Genomic DNA, 27,906 nt, shown 5'->3' on the forward strand with positions numbered 1-27,906 from the left:
CTTAATTCTAGCTCAGAGGGAGAGCACTTGCCTAGCATGGGTAGAACCCTGGGCTCAGTCATTGTTTTTCTTTTGAAGGGTTGCAAATGTTTAGAAAAGTTACATGTATGGGATCAATCTACTCCTCCCCTAAATACTCCACTTACTACATTTGCTGCTTTCCTTCTCTTTGTCAAAAGTTGTTGAAAGAATCAGGAATATATATGTATTCCGCTCCCCATACTGAGCCATTTGAGAGAAAATGGCATGCTTCATCATGCATGAGTGTTACTGCAATCAGCTCTTGTATTTATTTATTTATTTGGCAGAGGGAGAGAGGAAGGGATATATAGAGAGAATGAATGAATGAATGAATGAATGAATATGGGTACACCAGGGCCTTTAGCCACTGCAACAGACTCTGATGCATGCACCACCTTGTTCTTTACATGGGTACTGGTGAATCAAACCTGAGTCCTTTGGCTTTGCCAGCAAGAGCCTTAATCACTAAGCTATCTCTCCAGCCCAGTTCTTCATTTTGTAATTTTATCTATTTTGATATGTGTGTATGGTTTTTTACAATGTGCATGTGGGGGTCAGTGGAAACTTCAAGGTGTCAATGCTCCACTTTCTTTGAGACAGGATCTCTTGTCATTGCAAATGAACTGTCACACTTTAAAGGAACATCAAAGTAGTTGGCCTATGGGTTTTAGAGTCTCCTGGCTCTGTCTGTGCCATTATTGTAGTTCTGTTGGGAATCACAGATTTATGTGCCAGTGTGCAACCAGCTTTATGTGAGTGCCAAAGAAGTGGACCTGGGCCAGTAGTCTTTGCAAAGCAAGTACCTTTAACTGCTAAGCCATCTCTCCAGCCTCTGCAAGCTGTTTCTTGGGAATGATATTCCTCTATCTCACCTCAAAACAGTGATCATACTTAGGAAGTTTAACTTTGGTACAGTAGTGTATGCAGTTTTCCCCAACTGTCAGCAATGTTTTATAAGATTATAATTTTTTTGTTTGGTTTCCTGAAGCTACAGCCAGGTGGTCATCATAAATTGTGTTTATTTTTTATGTGAGTTTAGTCTGTTTAATCTTCTCTTAGTGTTCCCCTAGACTTGATAATTTAATCTTTTAAGTAATGTAAGATATGAACATGGTTGAAAAGACAAAATTACAGAAGATATTTTGAGTGAAATCTCATTTTCTTCCCTATTCTTCCCCAATATACTTAGCCTTTGTAATTAATTAGCCTCATTAATTTATATGTGTGTCCTTAAATAACATGCTGAGTATCATAATATACAAATATACTTTTGGACTTTTTCTCATTTGAAAATATATACTGAAAATGTCTCTATATAAATTCATAGAAAGTCATCTTATTCTATTTTTACTGAATAGGACTCCACTACTGTATGTAGGTTTAGTTTATTTAGCTAATCTAAATGGGGGCACATAATGTATTTTCTTATAAAAATATTGTTTTAACTAAACAACTATTAAAATAGGTAAGATTAAAAAATGTACTGACAACATAATACTGACAAGGATGTTGAGCTACTGGCCTTGTACTTATGTGAAAATGTGGAATGGTACAGTCATTGTAGAAAACACTGCTTGTTTATCATGAAGTTAGCTGGCCTTTACCATATGGCCTCATCATCCCACCCCAATGTATTTAACCTAGATTTTTAATAGGTTCACTTAGAAACTTACACTTGGAAATCTATGGCAGCTTTGTTTATACCTTGTTAGAACTGGAAATGACCCAAATATCTTTCAGTAGATAAAGGGATAAAATGAAGTTAGGTATATCCACAGTTAGTGTATCACTCTGAAATAAAAATGAATGAATGTAGACAACGAAACAATGGAGGCATTATGCTAGATGAAAGAAGCCAGGTTGAAAAGACTACGTGCTGTATGAGTCAATTTAGATGACACTCTGAAATGGCAAAGCTCTAGGACAAAATTGCCAAGGGGCTAGGTATCAGGGAATGGTTGGACTCCCAAGGGGCATGAAGGGTGGTGGCATTTTATATTTATCATGATTCTGATGATTAGTACATGATTGTGCATTTGCCCAAACTTAAATATTTATTTGCTAGCAAGGCTGAATTTTCCATGTGTGGTGGCATACCCCATAATCCCAGCATTTGGGAGGTTGAGGCTAGAGGATTGAGGTTATCATAGTGAAACCTGTCTTAAGGAGAAAGAACTGTGAGTGTAGTTCAGTTGTGGAGAGCCTTTGCCTAGCATGTCCAAGATGCTGGGCTCAAGCATGTCGCTGAAGCAGACAGAGACCCAGAAAGACTTTGAAACTGGCTCTTTGTGTCCTTATATTGTAGTTCAGTTACCTTAACATTCTTTGAGTAGTTTATTACTTATCTGTTATTTTTAAATTAGTCAAGTTTGTTCTCCCTCCCTTCCTCCTGTTTCTTTGTTTTTGATTTTTTAAGGTAGTATCTCACTGTAGCCTATGCTAGCCTTGAACTCACAGCAATCCTCCTACCTTGACCTCGTGAGTGCTGAGATTAAAGGCATGAGCTCCCATGCTCAGGAGGGAAAGAGGGAGGGAGGGAAAGACATCTAGATCTAGCTGCTACAGATGAACTCCAGATGCATGTGCCTTTTTTGTGCATCTGGCTTTATGTGGGCACTGGGGAATTGAATTAGAGTTGTTAGGCAAGTACCTTAACCACTGAGAAATCACTCTAGCCCCAAGTTCTCTTAACTTATATAGCATGCTCTGAGGTATGGATGTGAGCTCTATAATCAAAAACCTTTCTGATCCTTCAAGAAGTACTGAGAGAAGGCATTTACATGCCATGCAGGAAGCTTGTAGGGAATTAGGCAGCTGCTGTCCTTGGTGATGAAATTATTTCTTGTGACTTCTCTAGGAAAACATCTAGCTATTATGTGGGATCATCTGGACTGTACTGTTTGTTGGTATCATCATAGAGCTGTTTGAACTTCTAGAAAAATACAGACTCCAGTATCTGAATGTTTTGAGTCCCTGACCGCCAGGCAGAGGAAATGTTTAACTATTTTAATCATGTTTTTGTATCCCAGAAAGAAAGCTCTTATGAGAGGAAATGACAAGGTCCTACCACAAAGTTATCTCTTATCAGTTATAGTTTTAGTCGATAATGATTTGTCAAATTTGGACATGTGTAAAATGTAAGGGCTGTGTTATTTACTTTGGAAAGGAAAAATTAGATGAAGCTGATAAAGAAGTCATGACTTTTGTTAGGAGACAGAAACCACTAGAAATAGTCATTGTTAGCTTAGTAAAGTGTCTTTGGACCCCTCCCTGCTGAAACCTAAATCATCTTGAGTCATTTCTTTGCCAGTGGTGGAAGAAGCAGTAAGGAGGGGAAGAAAACATAAAACCAGCTTTGACCATGATAGCATTTTAAATGCAGAGCAAAATGTGGACCTTAAGACAGACCTGTGGCCATGTGTCAGGAAAACCACCTTTGTCCTGAGACTCTTCTTTGCCCTTGTTGATTTAGATTTTAGAAAATGCATTCCTTCTCCTTGCAGATGGATGGCATTCCTTCACGTACAGTGTTCTCTTCTTTTGTCCTTCTGTAGATGTGATTCTTTCTCATTAGGAGAAGCAGAGAAAACACTTCTGGCTCTGAGCACCATGAGTCAGTGCATATTTCACATACCTTTGCCCTCCCAGCACTCTCCTCAGAGCTCCAGCATCATTCCCAGTGTTTCTCACAGAGGGGAGCAAGAGGAAAATGATTTCTAAATATTGAGCTGTTTGGGGAGGTGAGGAGACTGTGAGCTGGAGCTTCATCTTGCTCCTTTATCCTTTGCCTAGATTTCTTTGTAGTGTTTTTAAAGTGCATCGCTGATCTACATGCATTTGGGAGAATTTATCTGGATGTTGGTTGCAAAAGCCAAGAAATAGTAGACCCAAAGCTTGTAGGCCAGGTCACTATAAAATACAGTTTGAAGCTGATACAATGATATTAAACAGCCTCAGAGTACAGATTTGATTGTAAATATTTGTTGGTGATGATAGAAAACTTATTTGTTTCCTCTTGAAATATCTTTTTTTTTAATTTTTAAACTTTACAAAGATAAACTAGTTCTAACCCATTAGTTACTAAAGGGCCTATTAACTTATTTGTCACAGATTTCTAGAGAAATGTTCCTTAGTGTAGCTTTTCATTCTATGATGAGGAGTCTGACAGGTAAATGAACTAATGTACTGGCAGTTTCCTTTTGAGAGAAACTATGGCTCGGAGGCAAAGTAAAACAAAACAAATAAACTATACAAAAAGATAAAACAAGTTAGGATTAAATTTGCCATTTAAAATTAGCTAAGAATGTTGAAGCTTTTAGTAAATATATATATATATATATATATGTATATATACATATACACACACACACACACACACACATATATATATATATATGTATATAAAATGTTTTAAGCAACTGTCATTCAAAATAAAAATGTTTCATTTCTTATATAAACTGAACTTTAAACATTACATTTTTATCTTTTTAATACGCATATGCAGTTTTTGTTTAATTTAAATATTATTATGAATCTGTTTTCTTATGTTTTTTGTTTGAGACTGTGTTCTTTATAGCTATAGATTGTGGTTAGGTGTCAAGGTAAATTTCCTCACTTTGAAATTAAAGAGGAGTAACTGTAAAGATTTTTTTTTTTTTTGAGGTAGGTTCTCACCGTAGTTCAGGCTGACCTAGATTTCACTGTGTAGTCTCAGGGTGGTCTAGAACTTTGGCGATCCCCTACCTCTGTCTCCTGAGTGCTGGGATTAAAGGCATGAGCCACCATGCTCAGCTGTAAAGATTCTTTAATATCATGATCACCTGAAATGAGAGTGCATAAATTTCTTTTTAGACCATGGCTTGATGTTTTGAGCACTTTCCTTTTAGATTATCACAGAAGGTTGTTGATCTGGCTTGCCTGTGCAAGGTATATTACTACAGGACTTAGATATAGAGTCTTTGCCCTTAATGGTACAGAGCAGGTGAACAGAGCAAGCAGTAAGTTTGAACTAATAAATATGAGGTATGATGGTGTCTGAAAGAAGAAAATTTCAGTAATCATGTAGTTGGACAATGAAGAGATTACATTAAGAAAAATGCTTGGTTAGAGTAGCTTTGCTCACCAAAGAACTGAGGCTTGCTTTGTAAATTAAAGGAGACCAGCTTTTATGGTCTCGAACAGCCTGACTCAAGTTAGCTATGTCTGCTAGTCTATTCCAATGAATCAGTTAAAATTTTAGTGAGGTCTTTATTTTGATTATTTCTTTATGCATTTTTCTTCTGAAATTAACTGTTAGTTTCCTTTTCAGTTGAGGAAATTGATCCAAAGTCAATTACCGCTTACTTTTGTTGTCATATCACTTGGCAAATCAGTTTTAGCTCTGTGAATTGACTTCAGTTCTTCCCTGATACTTTTTTCTTTTGATGTTTTCTCAACAAGCCATTATTCACATTAAAATATACCAGAATTACTTCTGGATTTGGCTTTGCATATTATCGTGTGTGTGTGTGTGTGTGTGTGTGTGTGTGTGTGTTAGAACATGATGGCCCCTTCTTGCCTCAGTATTAATGTGTTTTGATTGTGTGACAATTTAAGTATTCATTCATGCTTGTGCCCTCAGAAACAGGTGTCCATTTAAAAAATTCATTTTGTGTGGCATGTTTTGCTTTTGAACACTGAAACTCAGTTTTTATGTAAGCTATCATGTTGGAAGCCATAAAAATGTCATCTTTACTCTCTTTGTATTTGCCTATAAGGCTGCCATGTCTGTAGAGGTAGATGCAGGGCTGGTCTACATGTTTCTCTTCTCTGCTCTCTGTGGCCCAACTGCCCCCGCCCCATTCTGCATACCTTCCTAGTATATTAGCCTCATCATGAGAGTAACAAATGTAAATTTGAGGGGGGGGGTCTTTTGTTTGTTTACCTGGTTTTGGGATTGATCAATTTTGAGACTGGGTCTCATATTTGGGGTTACTCTTGAACTCCTGATCCTCCAACCGCCACCTCACAAATGCTTACGAACATGGCTTTTTTATTTGATGTTTTTCATGTAGACTCTAGTGCTAGCCTTTTTAAAAACTGAACAAGAAAATTACTTAAGTAGTGAAAATGCATGCAGTTGTTTTCAATAGCTTTATTTGAACTTCATGATAATCTTGCAGGTACCTGGGGCCCAAGATCTCGTGGACTTTTCTCCTGTGTACCGGTGTCTACACATATACTCTGTCCTGGTGAGTCTCCCCTGGCTCTGCCTAATCAAGATCTATTCTGAATTCAGAACTCTGCAGTATTCTTTTGAGAGTTTTCAATTTATTATTAAGCATGTGAATACAATGGGGGGTTAGAGTGATGGGGGGATTAAATCTCTATACAGATGCAGGAGACTCCCAAGTCTGTGAACCTCAACTTTGGGTCCTTGTTTAAGTTATCAAAAAATTGCAAATGTGGATTCAGAGAAGGGTTAATTATGAATTAAGAGATTAATTTTAGGGAGAGTTAGGATTAAGAGGGAAAGCAAAGCAGGAAAGCCCAAGACAAAAGAAAGTCTCTGCCACCAGCTGTTCTGAGAGGAACCTGAGGAAGATGAGATTGAGAAGATCCCCTCACATGGGGGCTAAGAAAGGAGAGGGGTCAAGGGGGCAAGAGAGGTCAAAAGAGCCAAGAGGCATCACACATGTCTTTCAAGATCATTTGTATAAATATAGCATCCATCTAGACTGACTTTTATCACCAGACTTAGAAATATAAGGTAGGACCTGATTGGTTGGCAGGCTCAAGAGGACTACTCAGGAAAGGCCAACACATAGATATGCTAAGCTAGGGAAAGGTTGAGGAACAAGCAGGAAGCTGATGCTGGAGTTGATGTTTGTGGACATCTTGCATGACTGAATCTCAGTTCTAGTCTTGCCAGAGCAGGCTGTGGGCTAGTTCCTAGCTAACTATCAGTCAGAAAAAAGCTATCTTGGTCCTAGAAGAACTTAGTATTGCTGAAAGAATATTAGGTAATTCATTTCTCTCTGCTTTGTAACTGTGGACTGCTGTGACTGGCTGCTTCATGCCCTGCTGCCCTGATGGACTGTCTCTGTTGGACTTGCAAACCAAAATAAATCCCCTCTCCTTTAAAAAACAATCAAAGATATTAATTTAGAAATAATCCATCCTGTATTCTGGTTTTTTTTTTTTTGCATGAATCTTTTGTGTATGCTTTCCATGTAATATACTGTGTGGCATTTCTATCAGCCATCAACAGATTGGTAGATCATAACTAGTAATAATCATTCATACATTCAGATTTCTGTTTAAAATCTGGTATGTTTCACTTATAATAGTTTGCTCGTATACATAAAATAGTATTTGTGAAAACTTTGTACATTAAAAAAATCCTTATAACTTTCAGTTTTTAAAATTTTTGTTTATTTTATATGAGAAAGAAAGAGAGAATGAATGAATAAGTGAATATGGGTATGCCAGAGCCTCTAGCCACTGCAAACAAACTCCAAACACTTGCACCATCCTGTGCGTCTGGGTTTACGTGGGTACAGGAGTATCAAACCCAGGTTCTTAGGCTTTGCAGACAAGTACCTTAACCATTTAGCCATCTTTCCAGCATTATATTCTTAAATTCCTGATGGCAGTCATTCTTTGTCTATAAAGCACATGAAAGAAGAAATTGTCTAAAGGGAAAATATTAAAGGTGCTAATTAAATTCTAAGAAATGGTCCCTTTCTCAGTTTGGTAAAGTACACACAAGTAAACACATGAACAACTTGGTGGCTGTTGACTGTAATCTCTTTTCTTTAAATATGCATCTTTCTGACTACTAGTAAAAAAAAAATGTTTTCTATATAAGCATACTAATCATGTAATGCCTGTTTTTAACCCTTGTTTAGTTAAAAATTGAGTTTATCACCCTTGATTGTTTTCTTTTTTGCTAGAAAATATTTCATAAATTTCCTATGTATTATAGAAACTAACTGTTTAGGAAGCTGTACATGTCTCTTCTCCTAGTTTGTCATCATATTATAAACTGTGTCCATGTCATGTTTTATGAAACAGAAATTGTTCTTTTTGAGGTAACCAGGATCTTAAGTTTTAATCTTACAGTTCCTAATGTTTGAGTTGTGTACACACACACACACACACACACCCCTGCCCCCAACCCCCACAATGTCCCTCATCCGAGGTTACAAATATTTCCCTTACATACCTTCAGTGTTTAATTATTCACATCTTACTGATGGAAATATTATGCACCTTTTCAGTATTCACCTAGTTTCTCTTCTGCATGAAGTGCATTTGCAGAGGCAGAGGCATATAAGTAAGCCAAGGATTATACTTTAAACTGATTATATTCCAGGAGAGAAGTTGCATTCTTTGTACAATGTCTCGCTGCTTTGCTTTCCGGTTTGTATAAGCTTTATTAAGATCTTATCAAAATAATTTTTCTCAAGTGGATTCTACTAGTAATTCATGAGTATGAAAATAATTTAATTGCTCATTTAGTAGCTATTTGGTGTTGTTAGCCTAACATGCTCACATATGAAATAGGATTAAAATAATATCACTGTACATTTTTACTAGCTGTGTGGTGCTAAGATAGCTTAGCATACTTATGTATAAAATGGGCTGGTAATTTTCTACTTAGTTCAGTTATAGACATTGAATGAATGTCAACTCAGTCAGTCTTGTCAGTAATCTGGGTCCTTCCTTAACCACTGAGCAATCTCTCTAGTCCTATTTTCTTATTGATCTATGAGAGAAAGAGGCAGATAGAATCATTTGTTTATCTATTTTATTTTATTTTACTGATTCTTATGTATTTTCTTCCTGCATCTGTCCTCTGGCAAGTTTTCCTGGTGTTTAAGATTGTGCACGATTGGTCTGCTGTCCTTCGTATCATGTAGGCTATGTATTAGTATTAGAGCTCACTTCCTTTGGTCACCATATTGTAAAGGCACCTTTCTCTTCAATAGATTATAAGCCCTTTTAGGGCAGCTATAATATTTATTAATTTTGTTTCTTTTAGCCCTAGCACTTAGTAGTATATAATACTCTATAAATGTTTGTTTTTGATTGTGAAAGATAACCACCCTCCTTTTGACCTGCAAATGAATCCAATATTCTCATCTGAGAGGCAGTATTATTCAATGTCAGGGCAGGCACTTACACACGGGAAAACAGTTCTATTGGTGTTCAACGGAAGGATCATAACACAAGTAACAAAAAGTTCTAATATTTTGTCATTTACAATAGTGTTTATCTGAACTTTTGGCCTGGAGCATAACAAGGCACACTTTGAATAAACATGGCAATATTTATTATTTTTAGTGAAACCGACCTTCCATTCACCCCCCTTTATGGCTGTACTGCTTATAAATTCCCAAAGGATTATTTGAAAAATCCTACTTCTATCTGCCAGCCTTATCAGTAGGGCAGAAGTTCACGTATTGTAACAGGAGGTCAGATTTCGGTCATGGTCTTATAGATGGGGCCAAGCACCTGTAAATTCTTCCTTTGGCGACTAACGTGAAGTACAATATCAAACAGGCAGTGAGACTTTTCTAGGAAGTGCTGAACTTTGGCAGGAAGGGCAAACTTTGGTGGGGGAGGGGGAAGAAAGTGAACAAGGGTCAGATAGTGGTTAATTGAGATTTGGGCCTTGATATAATATTGCAATGAAAGTGTGCAGGGCAAAGGTAGGTGCACTGTGTAGAATTGTTTTAAAGAGTTTATATGGTTTAAATCTTCACACACATTTTAGAGGTGGTCAGATAAGGATATACATTATATGGTTATCAGAGAAGATATTTTTAAAGGAAAAATATACAATATAAAGTAAAAATCTTTTTGTTAAGAAAATAATGAATAATAATAGCCCGAGGTTCTGCTCATTGTGTATTGGTTTAAAAGATGGATGGACTGTCTACCTAATGAATACAAAAATGAGTCTGTCTTGCAGATTTTTAAAATTGTATTGATCAGGGTTATCTGCCATGTTTATGGGTCCCAGTCCTCAAACCCAGTACAATTTGGACAAAGAATTGCACATTCTTTAAGTTTCTATTTATACACTGAACCACCTTTCTAAATCTTAAGTTAACTGCTCACCCATTTTGTATACAGTCCATGACAAGTTGCTTGGGTGTCATTAGGAGGAAACCTGTAAATAAAATTACACATCTTGTTTGTGATTCTCATTTATGTTCCTCTGTTCTTGCAATGTCTTGGTCTCCAATGACCTATATCATCTGTTAATTAATTTAAATTCCTATATTAAAAATGTTGACAAAATAGATCCATTTGATTTATGAATTGTGTTATAGTGTAATAAAAATTTGCAGCTGGGCATGGTGGTGCATGCCTCTAATTCCAGCACCAGGGAGGCAGAGATAGGAAGATCACCAATTTTAAGGGCAGTCTGAGACTACATAGCTAATTCCAGGTCAGCCTGGGCTAGAGTGAACCCTACCTAAAAAAAAAAAAAAAAAAAAAAAAAAGCATTAAAGATTTATGACATCTTGAGTCCAGTAATTATAGTAATAATATGAACTTAAAAACAAGTAAGCAGCACTTCTTCCTGGTAGAATGTTAATATTAAGAACTCAGTTTTTCCCTCAATTCTTCCACTCAGTAAAGGAGACTAAAACAGGCTAGGATGAACAGGAATGGCAAAGATCCCATTGAGATAGGGTTATGCTTTGTAGCCCTGGCAGGTCTTAAACTTGCAATCCTCTTGCCTCAGCCTGCCCCCCCTCCCCCAACCTCAAGTTCTTGGATTGTAGGCCTGTAGCACTGTAACTGGCTGTACATGTGAAAAATTGATTAGAATTTTAAACTTCCTCATCTCCTTGAATCTTATCTATAGACACAGAAAGAATCCCTCATCTAAAAGGAAATGCAGGCTGAGTCAGGTTTCAGCTATCTCTTGAGTACAGACCCCTGCCCCACAGTAGCTCTTGCCAGTTCTGAGTACTCTCTTTTTTAAGCCTATGAACAATACCCTGCTGCCTTGTCGTCTTTTTCTCAGATTATAAAACCTTGCCAAAATCTAAATGTGAATGCATGTTTTAAAATGACCTTATTTTTGTGTCATAAATCTTTACTCCCTGGACAACCATTACGTATGGCAAGATAATGACCTGTTTTTCTTTTAGGAGTTAGTCTCCACAATTAAGCTAATAGTTTTTTTCTGAACTCTGTTACTTTGAAAGGTTCAGGAGAGAGAGATTTAAGGTTCCAGAGCATTTTCCTTCTCACTTGTTTTGTGAGGACTCAGCTATAACTAAGAAGAAGTGAATCAGCAGGCTGCTGGGATTGCTCATCACCCTTATGCAATCCTCTAGCCATGGTAGCAACTGAGGATTAGATGGTGTGAGATGGGCTGGATTCTTCTGGAACATGTTTCTCCCACTCCTCACTTTCCTTCCTGGGCAGGATGGAATGTAATCTCCACTCTTAGTCTAAGGATTCCTCCTGGTATAGTCTCTACTGGCAACTGGGAGAAACTGTACAGACCATGGTTATATAGCTGGAGATAACAGAAGGGAAGGGTTTGGAGAATGTGAGCAGCAATTGATATGAGCAGCTCCAGTGATATGTATACTGAGCTATTATGGGACTTTCTTAATGAAATTGCTTAAAGAATTCTGATAGATGTTGGCTATTAAAGCACCTAGGAAATAAATTGAAAAATGTATGCCATTGCTGGAGTTCTAGCATTCTTAAAGCTAGACTTTGTGTTGTTTTTGAATAGTGGCTATGAAGTGCTGTTTATGTATCTCTTGAGTTTAGTCTCAATGCTTCACAACAGACTGCATTAAGTAAGTGACTTGTTCCTGTGGTACACATGGGGAATACCTTACTACTGAGACACACCACAGTGAAGTTTTTATGTTTGCATTATTATCATTATGCATGTTGCATAAGGCCAGATAAATTCACCTGTAAAAATTGGAGCATAAATATAAAGCAAATATGAACAATTGGTTGTATTTTTGTTAGTATGTTTATTATTTTAAGAAATGAGACACTTTAAAAGGTAGTGGAACATTTCTGTCCTATCTTGATATTAAGACAGTTGATTGGCCAAAAAAAGATATATACCACCCTCAATGTGTTTTTGTCAATATTAGTCACAAGCCATTGATACTCTGAATGCTAGTAAACAAGTAGAAGCATTACTGGGTATTTAATGTTTTTATTAAAATTCATACTACTATAATGAAGTTCTTTTTAAAAAGCTATTCTGATTTATGTTGTAGAACTGTTGATTTGTATGTATTGTATATAACTATAAGAAGAATCTATTATTTAAACTCTTTCAGTTTTCCATAAAGGCACTTAAATGGACATTAGGATATTCTTTTGACCATAAGCACAATGAGGTCATTTACTATTCCATGGCTGGAAATGAGGCCAGTGAGAAATGCCTGGATGCAACATTGGAGGTAAATAGTATTTGTGAGTAACTTCTAAATTTTGTATTCCCCAAGCTTGGTTACAAAGATAGGGAAACTATTTTGCCAGCGAGAAGAAACTGGAACTTGTGATTATAGAGCTCTAACATTGCCAGAAGCAAATGTTCTTATAACTGTAAGAAGAGACAAATTTCAGGGAATAGTAGCTCATCAACTCATTTATAAATACATAAATAAATAATAAATAAATAAATAAAAGCAAAAGAGGCCTCTATATCTGATGTCAGGCAAACTCTTCGTACTGTATTGTTTTGGAGTTTTTACAATATATTCTGAGAATATTTATGGAAAAAAAAAAAGCTACACTTTTGTCTCACCAGCCTGGCTGGTGGACACACTGCAGGATGCAAAGAAGATCAGAACCAGGTGTGATTTAGTGAGTGGACGTAAAGACATGCTACTTGCTAAGAGACCTGAATTTTTTTTATGTTTATCAGGGGTATTTGAATTACACAGATTTCTTCTGGGAATAAGCAACAAACATTGAACCTTTAATGGAAAAGTTTTTCTTGAGAACAGGAATTTGAGATGAAGTAGGTACTGGTTTCAGGTCTTTTAGAATAGCTTTGTTTTTCATCTGTTTATGTACTTGACATTTACTTTTAAGAACTTAAATTACTTAAGTTCAGAAGGTGGCATTTAGACCCTATTTTTCTTGTTTCTTTTAATAATTGTTGTTTTACTTTCACCTTAATGGACTTTATTTTATCTCTCAAAACACTGACCTATGTTCCCACAGTATTCTAAGATAAATGCATATTGCACCCTAACATAAGGACTGTACATTAGGACCTTATATTACTGTTAGAAAAGAACTGAAAGCTTTCTGGTTATTCATTTCTAGGGTGATCTTGAGTATGTCTGAGCCAAAAGAACATATTTTAAGTATTTTTGTGTATGTAAAGTTTTGTCTTCAACTATTTAGTAGTTCCTAGTTTCTTTCTGACACAGTGCAGGCTGTCTCATCATACTCCCAGCATATCTCTGTGCCTCTCAGAGCCACCAACCACCAGTGCCTGGCGAGTTAGATAGGCATAAACACTGAGTAGATCATAGCAAAAGAGCCAAGCGTGAGATACTTTGTGCACTGTGTTGATAAGGACACAGGAAAAGCCATTTACAGTGATAACTTTCCTGCAGTATAGGCTAATGGGCCCTGGTTTGTGGTAGCTGTAATCTAACTTGTTGTAATTGTCATCTTGCTCTTTTGACCGTGACTTTATTACTCATGGGCATACATATCATTTGACTTGAAATAAAGTAAGAGTCCAAAAAAGAGGAAAATGAGTTACAAATATAGATATGGTTGTACTTTTTTTATTTTACAAAATGCTTATGTTAAGATAACTGAACTTTTCAAGTGTTTACTTGTCACTTTAAAAAAACTCACATAACTAGCTTTAGATACCACAATAATATGATGACTTTTTTTTAAGCCTAGACAAAGCAAACAAGAACCAACTCGTATTATATTTGGCATTGAATAATCCTAAAACAATTTTAACCTTATCAAGAGCATTCTTACAATCTAATTTCTCACTGTTTCAGAATGCAGTAACTTTCTTGATGTGGTCTGAATAGTTGTTGGTATACTGTCTCCTCGTTTCTTCCTCCTCTTTTCCTCCTCAGTATCTGGTCTCCTCATTTACCCCCTGGGCCTCCCAGGATGCCTTGCACAGGCTATTCTCATTCCTCAGTATAGCCTTCACTCACTTTCTCTTTGATAACTCTTCTCAATTAGACCACATTTCTACCATTATTGATATTTCTGGATTTGGCATTTATAACTCTTCCCCATCTCAGATAAGGTGTCTGGATAGCTCATATTTCACTCCTTCTTTATATTCCATACTTTTCTTCCTACAGCTTAATTTGGTTCTAATTGCCAGTTTGTTTCTTGAATTTGTCAATTTTCAGTTTTATTAGACTTATCTTAGATGCCTTATTCCTGTATATCTAGGTTAATATATTTACAATCGTGTGTATGCAGTGGGGGCACAAATAACTGTACCCATTGCCATATGTTTTACAACATGGAAGCTCACACAGGAGTGAAAACAAGTCTCTTGTTTTATGTAGGGGGAGGGGTTGTTTATTCAGTCAGTTACAGGTCATACACTAAAGTAATCCTATTACCAGAAGCAAATGCCATAGATGAAGTTCATACCTATTTATAGTGGATAATAGCAGGTGTTAACAAGGAGTTTATTTAATTTATAAATAGGAGGGATTTATTTCAAATTGTGGGGCTTTGAAAATTTTGAGTTTGGGGCTACTGTGGATTCTGTAGTTCTTTATGTTTCTGTAATCAAGCAATGATCTAGAGATAAAGTCATATAGGACCTTATGTGGAAGTACAAGCTTGTCTCTGACTTCTGACTTCCTCATCTTATCATGAGAACTCTGGTGTATATATATCAGTGTTGTCATAGACATTAAGTTGAACATTATCTTCTTAAATACATTTCATTTTTATTTAAATTTTTATTAACATTTTCCATGATTATAAAATATATCCCATGGTAATTCCCTCCTTCCCCACCCCCACACTTTCCTGTTTGAAATTCCATTCTCCATCGTATTACCTCCCCATTATAATCATTGTAATTGCGTAAATACAATATCAACCTATTAAGTATCCTCCTCCCTTCCTTTCTCCACCCTTTATGTCTCCTTTTCAACTTACTGGCCTCTGCTACTAAGTATTTTCATTCTCACGCAGAAGCCCAGTCATCTGTAGCTAGGATCCACATATGAGAGAGAACATGTGGCGCTTGGCTTTCTGGGCCTGGGTAACCTCACTTACTATAATACTTTCCAGGTCCATCCATTTTTCTGCAAATTTCATAACTTCATTTTTCTTTACCGCTGAGTAGAACTCCATTGTATAAATGTACCACATCTTCATTATCCACTCATCTGTTGAGGGACATCTAGGCTGGTTCCATTTCCCAGCTATTATAAATTGAGCAGCAATAAACATGGTTGAGCATGTACTTCTAAGGAAATGAGATGAGTCCTTTGGATATATGCCTAGGAGCGCTATAGCTCGGTCATATGGTAGATCAATCTCTAGCTGCTTTAGGAACCTCCACACTGTTTTCCACAATGGCTGGACCAGATTGCATTCCCACCAGCAGTGCAGAAGGGTTCCTTTTTTTCCACATCCCCGCCAACATTTATGATCATTTGTTTTCATGATGGTGGCCAATCTGACAGGAGTGAGATAGAATCTCAATGTAGTTTTAATCTGCATTTCCCTGATGACTAGTGAAGTAGAACATTTTTTAGATGCTTATATGCCATTCGTATTTCTTCCTTTGAGAACTCTCTATTTAGCTCCATAGACCATTTTTTGATTGGCTTGTTTGATTCCTTATTATTTAGCTTTTTGAGTTCTTTGTATATCCTAGATATTAATCCTCTATCAGATATATAGCTGGCGAAGATTTTTTCCCATTCTGTAGGTTGCCTCTTTGCTTTTTTCACTGTGTCCTTTGCGGTGCAAAATCTTTGTAATTTCATTAGGTCCCAGTGGTTAATCTGTGGTTTTATTGCCTGAGCAATTGGGGTTGTATTCAGAAAGTCTTTGCCAAGACCAATATGTTGAAGGGTTTCCCCTACTTTTTCCTCTAGCAGTTTCAAAGTTTCCGGTCTGATGTTAAGGTCTTTAATCCATTTGGACTTAATTCTTGTGCATGGCGAGAGAGAAGAATCTATTTTCATCCTTCTGCAGATATTTATCCAGTTTTCAAAACACCATTTGCTGAAGAGGCTGTCTCTTCTCCAATGAGTATTTTTGGCATTTTTATCGAATATCAGGTGGCTATAGCTACTTGGGCTTACATCTGGGTCCTCTATTCTGTTCCACTGATCTACATGTCTGTTTTTGTGCCAGTACCATGCTGTTTTTGTTACTATGGCTCTGTAGTATAGGTTAAAATCAGGTATGGTGATACCACCAGCCTCTTTTTTGTTGCTCAGTATTATTTTAGATATTCGAGGTTTTTTGTGATTCCAAAAGAATTTTTGGATTGTTTTTTCTATTTCCATGAAGAAAGCCTTTGGAATTTTGATAGGGATTGCATTAAATGTGTAGATTGCTTTAGTTAAGATTGCATTTTTCACGATATTGATTCTTCCAATCCAGGAACAAGGGATATTTCTCCACTTTCTAGTGTCTTCTGCAATTTCTCGCTTGAGTGTTTTAAAGTTCTCATTGTATAGATTCTTTACTTCCTTGGTTAGGTTTATTCCAAGGTACTTTATTTTTTTTGATGCAATTGTGAATGGGAGTGATTCTCTGATTTCATCATCTGTGTGTTTGTTGTTAGCATATATGAAGGCTACTGATTTCTGTGTATTTATTTTGTATCCTGCTACATTGCTGTAGGTTTTGATCAGCTCTAACAGCTTGCTAGTAGAGTCTTTAGGGTCCTTTATGTATAGAATCATGTCATCTGCAAATAATGATAACTTGATATCTTCCTTTCCAATTTGTATCCCTTTTATGTGTGTCTTTTGCCTTATTGCTATGGCTAAGACTTCCAAAACTATATTAAATAGAAGTGGGGACAGTGGACACCCTTGTCTTGTTCCTGATTTTAGTGGAAAAGCTTCCAGTTTTTCCCCATTTAGTAATATGTTGGCTGTAGGCTTGTCATAAATAGCCTTTATTATATTGAGATATGTTCCTTCTATTCCCAGTCTCTGTAGGACTTTTATCATGAAGGGATGTTGGATTTTGTCAAATGCTTTCTCTGCATCTAATGAGATGATCATGTAATTTTTGTCCTTCAACCCATTTATGTAATGTATTACATTTATAGATTTGCGTATGTTGAACCATCCCTGCATCTCTGGGATAAAGCCTACTTGGTCAGGGAGAATGATCTTTTTGATATACTCTTGTATTCTGTTTGCCAATATTTTGTTGAGAATTTTTGCATCTATGTTCATGAGGGAGATTGGTCTGTAATTTTCTTTTTTTGTTCTATCTTTGGCTGGTTTTGGTATCAGGGTGATGCTGGCCTCATAGAAGGAGTTTGGTAGAATTCCTTCTTTTTCTATTTCCTGGAAAAGCTTAAGAAGCAATGGTGTTAGCTCTTCCTTAAAGGTCTGGTAAAATTCAGCAGTGAATCCATCCGGGCCTGGGCTTTTTTTAGTTGGGAGATTATTGATAACTGTTCGGATCTCCATGTTTGTTATAGGTCTATTTAAGTGATTAATCTCATTTTGATTTAATTTAGGTAGGTCATATAGATCAAGGAAATCATCCATTTCTTTCAGATTTTCATACTTTGTGGAGTATATGCTTTTATAGTATGTCCCTATGATTTTTTGAATTTCTCTGGAATCTGTTGTGATGTTACCTTGTTCATCTCTGATTTTATTAATTTGTGTCTCTTCTCTCTTTCTTTTGGTCAGATTTGCTAAGGGTTTATCAATCTTGTTTATCCTTTCAAAGAACCAACTCTTTGTTTCATTAATTCTTTGGATTGTTTTTTTTGTTTCTATTTCATTAATTTCTGCCCTAATCTTTATTATTTCTTCCCATCTACTAATTTTTGGTTTGCCTTGTTCTTCTTTTTCCAAGGCTTTAAGGCGAAGCATTAGGTCGTTTACTTGCGACCTTTCTAATTTCTTAATATAGACACTTAAGGCTATAAATTTACCTCTTAGAACTGCCTTCATTGTGTCCCAGAGATTTTGGTATGTTGTGTTCTCATTATCATTTGACTCTATAAATTTTTTGATTTCCTTTTTGATTTCTTCATTGACCCACTCATCATTTTGTAGTGTATTGTTTAGTTTCCATGATTTTGTGTATGCTCTATAGCCTTTCTTGCTACTGATTTGTAGTTTAATTCCATTGTGGTCAGATAGAATGCAAGGAATTATTTCAATTTTCCTGAATTTGTTAAGATTTGCTTTGTGTCCTAATATATTGTCTATTTTAGAGAATGTTCCATGTGCTGCTGAAAACAATGTATATTCTGCAGCCTTTGGATGAAATGTCCTGTATATATCTGTTAGGTCCATTCCTTCTATGACCTCATTTAGTCCAGATGCCTCTCTGTTTATTCTTTCCCTGGATGACCTGTCAATTGATGAGAGTGGGGTGTTAAAGTCACCCACCACCACTGTGTTTGGTGTTATCTGTGACCTTAGTTCTAGTAGTGTTTGTTTGACGAATTTGGGAGCCCCCATGTTAGGTGCATATATGTTTAGGATTGTAATGTCCTCCTGTTGGAGTGTGCCCTTAATCAATATAAAGTGACCTTCCTTATCTTTCTTGACTAACGTCGGACTAAAGTCTACCCTGTCTGATATTAGGATAGCAACCCCTGCTTGTTTTCTAGGCCCATTTGCTTGAAACACCGTCTTCCAACCTTTCACCCTAAGATAATGTCTATCCTTTGTAGAAAGGTGAGTTTCTTGGAGACAACAAATTGTAGGATCCTGCTTTTTAACCCAGTCTGCAAATCTGTGTCTTTTCATTGGGGCATTGAGACCGTTGATATTAAGAGATATTATTGAAAGGTGTGTATTTATGTTTGCCATTTTTGTGTGTGTGTGTGTGTGTTACTGGTTCTACCTGTGCTCTCTTCTGTTAACTGGTATTTGAGTATAGCTTGTTTTTTCTAGGTTCCTTATATGTGTGCTTTTCCTTTTGTTCAGCATGGAGGATTCTATCAAGTATTTTCTGTAGAGCTGGTTTTGTCTTCAAATACTCCTTTAACCTGCTTTGGTCATGGAATGTCCTTATTTCTCCGTCTATTTGAATGGATAACTTTGCAGGATAAAGTAACCTTGGTTGACAGTTGTTATCTTTCAGAACTTGGAATATATCACTCCAAGCCCTTCTGGCTTTTAAAGTTTGTGTTGAATAATCTGCTGTAATCCTGATGGGCTTGCTTTTGTAGGTAACTTGATTTTTCTCTGTAACTGCTTTCAATATTTTTTCTTTGGTTTGTGTGTTTGGAAGTTTGATTATAATATGGCGAGGAGAGGTTCTTTCTGGGTTTTGTCTGGCTGGGGTTCTAAAGGCTTCCTGTATCTGTATTGGCATCTCTTTCCCAATTTGGGGGAAATTTTCTTCTTTGATTTTGTTGAAGATGCCTACTATGCCTCTGGAGTGGAGTTCTTCTCCTTCTACTATCCCCTGAATTCTTATATTGGATCTTTTCATAGTGTCCTGAATATCTTGAAATTCCCACTCATACTTTTCTATAAGTTTGTCATTCTCTTTGTTGGACTGCATTAGGTCTGCCACCTGGTCTTCTAGCTTAGATATTCTGTCCTCTCCCTCATCCATCCTACTGGTGAGATTTTCTACAGAGTTTTTTATTTCATTAACTGTGTTCTTCATTGCTAGTAATTCTGACTGGTTTTTCTTTATTATTTCTATTTCCGTATTTATGTCTTGTATTGCCTTCTTTATTTCATTAAATTGGTGTCCTGCCTCTTCTTTGATTCCTTTGATTTCCTCTTTGATTTCTTCTTTGATTGTTTTCATGTGTTCTTTGACCTCTTTGAACATATTTATAATTATTCTTTTGAACTCTTTCTCAGGCATTTCCTCTAACTCTTTCTCACTGGAGGAAATTTCTGATGCATTAATACTTTTAGGTGGATTTATATCGTCTTGCTTTTTAGTGTTTCTTGTGTTATAATGTATATATTTTTGCATCTTGGATTAAGTTACTGCTTGGATTTTCTAGCTAGCTGTGTATTCTTAGCTGTATCAATTGATTTGATGAAATATATTGTCAGGGTAGGTCCTTAAGGTATTAGGTGTGGCTCTTAAGACTCTCAGAGTATCTACAAAGATGTTCTTAGGGGTTGAGTTTCCCTGGTATAGGAGTATTCAAGCAGGCTGAGTGGAATAAAATACAGGTAGATTCTAAAATTTAACTAAACACTGTACACATTCAATCAAAAACAGCCCCGAGTATGTATGCAAGAGTAGTTATTATAATGACCAGATCCTCTATCAACAAGAGGTTTAGATTTCTGGTCTGTTGAGGGATCCAAGTCAGCTTGTGACCAAGTGAGACCCTTCCCTGGTGCAATCCCAGTTACATTGGGTGATTTTGGTCTCAGTCAAGTTGCTGCCTGGGTCGTCGGGCTGCTGTTCTGATTTCTGGAGCTGGGCACTTGCTTTCCTACGGGGCAAACTGAGCCGCTGCTGCTGCCTCTGCTGCTGCCGTAGCTGCCACCACCGGAGCCACCACTGCTGCTGAAGCTGCTGCTGCTGTGTCCACCGCCGCTGCTCCCCCCAAAGCCGCTGCTGCGGGATCTGCCGCCGCTGCCGCTCCTGGGTCCGCTGCTGCTGGGGCTGCTGGTACCGGTGTTGGAGCCGCTGAAGTTGCTGCCGAACTCTGCTCCTGCTTGGGTCCCGCTGTCAGCCCAAGTTGGCGCGGCCCGGTCCCAGGCCGCTGCTGTGTTCGCTGGAGCTGGGTTCAGGCGGTGGGGGAGGGGAGGGAGCCGCGGCTGCTCTGGATCTCTCGCTGCTACACGTGTTCTTCTACCTCGCGGTCTTCTCCTCCGCTGCTCGCTGCCGCTCTCCCCTCACCTTTCCCGAGTTGCGGAGAGCGTGGTGTGAGGGGAAGCGCCTGCACCTGGCTTTTCCTGCGGCTCGAGCTGAGAGTCTGTCGGCTTTCTGCTGCGCCGCTGCCGAGCTGCCGGAGCCGCTTTTCCCACCTGTGCAGGCTCTGGATGCTCTATAACTCTTCTACTTCTCCGCTGCCGCCTCAATTTCCTATACACCTCACTTTTTAGTAAAAGTGTGTATTTTGCTGAGTTTTTTTGGTCTTTTTCCCCCCTAGGCTGCTTTGGCGTGGTACCTATGCCGCCATCTTAACCGGAAGTCCTACATTTCATTTTTATTAACAGCTTCCATAATTATAGACATAAACCATGATACCCCCCCCCCACTTTCCCCTTCACAACTCCATTCTCCATCATATCCTCTCCCTCTCTCAGTTAGTCTTTTATTTTGATGTTATCACCTTTTCCTCCTGTTATGATGGTCCTGTGTAGGTAGTGCCAGGCACTTTTAGGTCATGGATATCCATGCCATTTGGTATCTGGAAGTGTACATTGTACATAGTCCTACCCTTCTTTGGCTCTTACATTCTTTCCACCACTTCTTCCACAATGGACCTTGAGCCTTGGAAGGTTTATAGAGATGTTTCAGTGGTGAACACTACACTGTCACTTCTTCTCAGCACTATTGTGCCTTTTGAGTCATCTCAGAAGTCACTGCCATCTGAAAAGAAATTCTTTTCTAACCAAAAGTGACAGTAGCATTAATTAGTATATGGGCATGAACATTAAAAGAAGTGCTTACTGGGGCAATTTGGTGAGCATTATATATGCATTTAGCCAGACACCAGCAGACGTTACACTCCATGGACTCATGACTTCCCCTGTCATAAGTTTTCAGGGTTGTATTCCCTCCTATGGAGGAAGCCTCCAGTCCAAGTAGAGAGTAGTTGGTTTCCCCTATAACAGACATGCCACTATTGCACCTGTTGGGTCATTTGGCCTGGCTGGCCCAAGTTAAGGCTTGCAGTGTCCACTGTTGTTTATCCCCACTAATGACTTCTCCCTCTTCCATGGAGCTGCATGCAGTGCAGTTTTTCCCAGCTTTCTGTTAGCTGGTCTGTAGAGAGGAGGTTTTCAGCTGAGCTCCAGCAGGATTTCTTAGTGAGCTTTCAGCCCAAGCATTTGGAGTCTTCAGCAAGAGTGTTTTACCATCTATTCCTGGTGGGAAACCAAGAGTCTTGGCAATTACATTTCTCTTTTAATTTTTACTCACTTTTTCCATTTTCATATGTGTACTATGTATTTTGATACTATTCTTTCTAATTGTCCTTCTTATTCCCTTCTGTTTCCCATTAACACCTTTCTTTTTCCCTGTTAATCCTCATCTTACTTTCATGTCTCATGCCTTTAAAAAAAAGCAACAAAAAACATTGAGTTAAATTAGGGCTGTTTTCATGACCGTGGGTAGAAAGTTATTTACCATGGAATGGATATCTTGCCAGTGGCCATACCACTGATGAACCTGACTAACCTCTCCCAGCAACCATTAGCTGCTGGGACATGTGAGGCCTCATGTTTCCTTTGTCCATTGATGGTGATGTATTAACTGGCTCACTCTTGTGCAGGAAACCACAACTCCTGTGAATTCATGACTGTAAGGGCCATGTTGTTCCCAGAAGACAGTGTTTTGCAGCCCTCCCCATTCTCCTACTCTTAACATTCTTTCTGTTTCCTCTTCCATGAGCATCCCTGAGTTTTGGAGGGGGTGGTTTAGATGTCCTTTTAAGCATAGCATTACTTCATGAATAACACATTCAGAATCATTTCTTTTTGGTCAGATATTCTGGAATCTTGGAAGTCTGTGTTATCGAATATGCTCAATACATACTTGTAATAAATGAATGTAAAATACCTGAAGAAAATACTGTTTGAAAAAATAATCCAGACCCACAAAAGGAGGATGAAGTAAGTTAGCTCTAAGAGTTAGCTATTTTTGGTTAAGGTTAATCAGTTTGTCAATCTGTTAGATGTATAGTATTAGTAGTTAAGGTTAGAGATTTGTTACTGTCTTAAGTACAAGAGGTATGTTGTAGTTTGATTCAGGTGTCTCCCATAAACTTAGGTGTTCTGAATGTTAGGTCCCAGCTGATGGCAGTTTGGGAATTAAAGCCTCCTGGAGGCAGTGTGTTGTTGGGGACAAGTTTATGGATGTTATAGACGGCTTCCTCTTTCCAGTGTTTAGCACACTCTCCTGTTGCTATTGTCCACCTGATGTTGTCCAGGAGGTGATGTCCACCCTTTGCTCATGCCATTGTTTTCCTCTGCCATCATGGATATTCCCCTTGAATCTATAAGCCAAAATAATCCCTATTTCCCCCCACAAGCTGCTCTTGGTCTGGTGTTTTCTGATAGCAATACAAACCTGACTGTAAGAAGGTATTAACATTTCCATCATCTATATGAAAATTCAGGTCATAGGCTGGGCATGGTACTACATGCCTGTAATTCTGTTACACATGAAGCTAAGTTGAGAGGAAGAAAAGTTGAGGGCAACATGGACTATTCAGCATGACTCTGCTCAACAAACTAAAAAAAAAAAAAAAAAAAAAAAAGAAAAAAAAAGGAGCTTAATTATGAAGCTTAGCAGTGACCTTGATAGAAGTTCCGATTGTAATTACTATGTGTACCAAAACCCCATTGTAATTACTTAAACAATGTTCATTTTTATTGTTGTTTGTGTATTTGATTTTTTTTTGTTCATGAAAAATGTATGTATTGAGTACGAAAAAGCTGGATATACAGTATGGACAAAATAGATGGGCTCTTGCTTTTGTAGGGTGTCAAATAACAAATACATGTAAATATAAGACAGTTTCAGGTGATGTTAGTGCTGTAAAGAAAAATTCAGTATAGAAAACTACAGTGGGATGGCTACTTTTAAAATTTTATTTTGTTTAGTCTAAACCTGGTTGAACATTATCTTCTCAAGTACATTATTATTATTTTTGTTTATTTTTATTTATTTATTTGAGAGTGACAGACAGAAAGAGAAAGAGAGAGAATTGGCGTGCCAGGGCCTCCATCCACTGCAAATGAACTCCAGAAGCATATGCCACCTTGTACATCTGGCTTATGTGGGAATTGAGCCTCGAACCAGGGTCCTTAGGGTTCAGGCAATCGATTAACCTCTAAGCCATCTCTTCATCCCTCAAATACATTATTATTATTATTATTTTTACTGCCATGTATATAGTATTTTATTGTACATAAAATCATGAGACTTTACATTCCAGCAAAGTAACTTAAAGCAAGTTATAAAGCGCTGCTTCTGCAAGACTGAGTTCTCTCCTATCAGTCCACAGGCACAACTGCTGGTTCCCAATGCCAAGTTCTAGTCAGAAATGGGCTTAACATCATGCAGATTCAAGCCTCAACCCTGGTGGGAGCAGCCATCATTCTAGAAATACATTTTTTTTTTATGATCAAAGCATTCAAAATCCTTCTAAGTACTGTGTTTGTCTTGTATTTAGTTTGACTTTTCATTTTGTTGAGATAGCGTCTTGCATTGTAGCCCTGGCTAGCCTGTAATTCCTGATATTCATGCTTCTACCTTTTAAGTGCTGGCATTACAGGTGTGAATCACCATGTCTAGACCTTGAGCTTTGAGTGAGTATGTGCAGGTACATGTATGTGGAAGTGCTTGCACGTGCACGCGTGCGCATGCGCGCGCACACACACACACACACACACACACACACACACACACACACAGAAATCCTGCTGGAGCTGAGCTGAAAACCTCTTCTCTATAGACTAGCTGGCAGAAAGCTGGGAAAAATTGCATGCATGCATGCAGCTCCATGGAAGAGAGAGAACACACTCACGAATTCATATGTGTGTGTCTATGTTGTTGTTGTTGTTGGTGGTGGTGGTAGACACCAGAGGACAAGCCAAGGTATCAGTTACTAAGTTTTGTCTACCTTTTTGTTATAACTTTTGTGTGTGTGTGTGTGTGTGAGGGAAGGGAAGGGAGGCATGCCAAGGCTATCTGTCACTGCAAATGAACTCCAGATGCATACACCGCTTTGTATATCTGGGCTTTGAGAGTATTGGAAATTGAACTCAGGCAATCAGGCTTTGCAAGCAAGTGCCTCTAACTGCAGAGCTTTCTCTCCAACTCCACTGCCCATCTTTTTTGAGACAGGGTCTCTCACTGCCTGTAACTCACCTAATTAGGGTAGGCTAATTGGTCAGCAAGCCCCAGGGATCTGCCTGTTTCTGCCTTCTCAATACTGGGATTACAAATGTACACCACCATCCCTGACTTTTTTTTTTTTTTTAAACATAGATTGTGGAGATGGAACTCTAGTCCTCATGCTTATGTCACAACACTTGCCCAGCTTCTAGCTTTTTGAATTATATGGTGCATAACTGTTATCTGTAGTTACCTACTCTGCAGTGGTACCTCAGAACTTCCATAGTATTTATACTGTTTTACATTGCCGCCAACAGTTTTCAGGGTTCCCATTTCTCCATCCTCAGGAGCACTTGCCACTCTTTAGCTGTGTGAGAACAGCAGTTGTCCCTGGGGTGAGGTGACATGTCACTGAGGTTCATTTCTCTAGTGCTTCATTAGTGATGTTGAGAAGTTTCTAAATGTACTTGTTAACCATCACATGTCCTCTTTTAAGAAATATCTCCTTGGATCTATTGTGTCTATTTAAATGGGGTCATTTGTTTTTATTAAGTTTTCAGAATTCCTTATATAGTCTCAATACTATCTCCTTGTCAAATGCAAATGCTTTCTTCAATGCTGTGAATGACTTTCAGCTTTGATTATTGTTTCCTTTGTTGTGCAGATGCTTGCTAAATTGATATAATTCTGTTTGTTTCTGCTGTTGATTCCTCTGTTACATCTAAAAATATGTATTGTTTAGAGACCTTCTTTATGTTTTCTGTTCATAGTTTCATAGCTCCAGGCTGTACATTTAAGTCATTCATGCAGTGGGTTTGTGACTGGTGTGAGGTAGGTTCTGTCTCCATTCTTCTGGATATGGGTGCTCCATCTTCCCTGGGCCACTTATTGACAGTGCTCTGTGTCCCCACAGGTTTTCAGCACCTCTGTTGACAAGCTGTAGATACATGGATTTACTTCTAGGCTTTCTCTGCTGTGTTTATTCCAGACCACTTAAAAAAAAGTATTATATTTATTTATTAATTTGCAAGCAGACAGCAAGTGAGATAGAGAGGAAAGAGAGAATGGGTATGCTAGGGCCTGCAGCCACTGCAAATGAACTCCAGACATATGTGCCCCTTGTGCATTTGGCTTACGTGGATCCTGGGGAATCAAACCTGGATCATTTGGCTTTGCAGGCAAACACTTTAGCTGGTAAGCTATCTCTCAGCCTGCAGACCACTTTAAAAAAAAAATTAATTTATTAGTTTTCTTTTCAGCAAATACAGGCAGTTTGGTACCATTGTTTAGGCTCATCCATGATCTATCCCCTCTCATTGGACCCTCCTTGTTGATGTAAATGGGTCGTGCATTGTGGAGTTAGCCCACAGTTATTGGTATGATAAATGTCTCTGCATATCATGACCCAACATGTGACTCTGACATTCTTTCCGCCCCCTCTTCCGCAAAATTTCCCTGAGCCATGTTGGGTTCATTTTTGGTCTGCTTCAGTGCTGAGGTGTTGGGGGCCTCTGAGGCTCTGGCTCTCTGATTTGGTAGGAGTTGATTTTTCTCTGCGTTGGTCTCCTTCCCCTTTGTGCTGGTATCTGGTTCACAGGAAAACATCACCCTTGCTTGTTTCGCCAATTTTCCTTAGTTTCAGTCAGGCCCCTTTTGAGGTATGTTGGGGCAGCTCTCTCCTTAGGATCTGCATCTATCTTTCTTTCCCTGGTATCTGCAGTGCAGCTAGGCGGTCGCCATCTTGGCTCCTCCTTGATTTCTTCTTCAGTGCTTTTGTTTTCATTGTATAGGTCTTTCACTTCCTGGGTTAGTGATATTCCAAGAAATTTAATTTTTTGTGGCTATTGAAAACAGGACAGCCTTGCTAATCTTTCTCTGTGTGATTGTCTTTAGCATATAGGAAGGCTACTTATTTTTGTGTGTTAATTTTGTTTCCTTCTACTTTACTGAAAGAATTTATCACCTTTAGGAGGTTTCAGTAGACTCTTATGGATCACTTCTGTGTAGAATCATGTACTCTGTAAATATGGCTAATTTGATATCTTCCTTTCCAGTTTGTATCCTTTTAATTTATATATTATATTATATTATATTATATTATATTATATTATATTATATTATATTTTATTTTTGAGGTAGGGTCTCTAGCCTAGGCTGACCTTCACTATGTAGTCTCAGGGTGGCCCTTGAACTCATGGTGATCTTCTTACATCTGCCTTCCAAGTGCTGGGATAAAAGGCACATATCACAATGCCCAGCTTACGTTTTCCTCTTAGGACTGCCTTCATTGTGTCTCATCAGTTTTGGTATATTATGTTTTCATTATCATTAAGTTCTAGAAACTTTTTAGTTTATATTTTGGTTTCTTCTGTGACCCATTCATTGTTTCATAGCATGTTGTTCAATCTCCAGGAGCTGGTGTGTTTTCTGTTGTTTCTTTTGTGTTAATTTCTGCCTTTAATGCATTGTAGTCAGATAGAATGCAAGAGTTTTATATCAGTTTTTCTGAATTTGTGGAGACATGCTTTATGCCCTAATATATGTTCTGTTTTTAAAAAGTTCCTTGAGTTGGTGAGAAAACTGTGCTCTGTAGAATTAGGGTGAAATGTTCTATAGATCTTACTGGTTATTGGTGGTGTTTAGCTCCATCATTTTCCCATT

The 27,906-nt window shown here is 37.9% G+C and overlaps 1 protein-coding gene across 4 annotated transcripts in view; it reads left to right on the forward strand.

The window, feature by feature from the left end:
• Exoc6b (exocyst complex component 6B) overlaps positions 1-27,906 on the forward strand; it is a 672,146-nt gene that overhangs the window by 266,721 nt on the left and 377,519 nt on the right. For all 4 annotated transcript variants that reach the window (XM_045152123.1, XM_012951116.2, XM_045152124.1 and 1 more), the window contains one exon: positions 6,183-6,251. In XM_045152123.1, the coding sequence (XP_045008058.1) occupies positions 6,183-6,251 (69 nt within the window). The remainder of the gene's footprint in view (positions 1-6,182; positions 6,252-27,906) is intronic.

The sequence above is a fragment of the Jaculus jaculus genome, chromosome 6 (assembly GCF_020740685.1).
Source record: "Jaculus jaculus isolate mJacJac1 chromosome 6, mJacJac1.mat.Y.cur, whole genome shotgun sequence".
Classification (NCBI taxonomy): Eukaryota; Metazoa; Chordata; class Mammalia; order Rodentia; family Dipodidae; genus Jaculus; species Jaculus jaculus.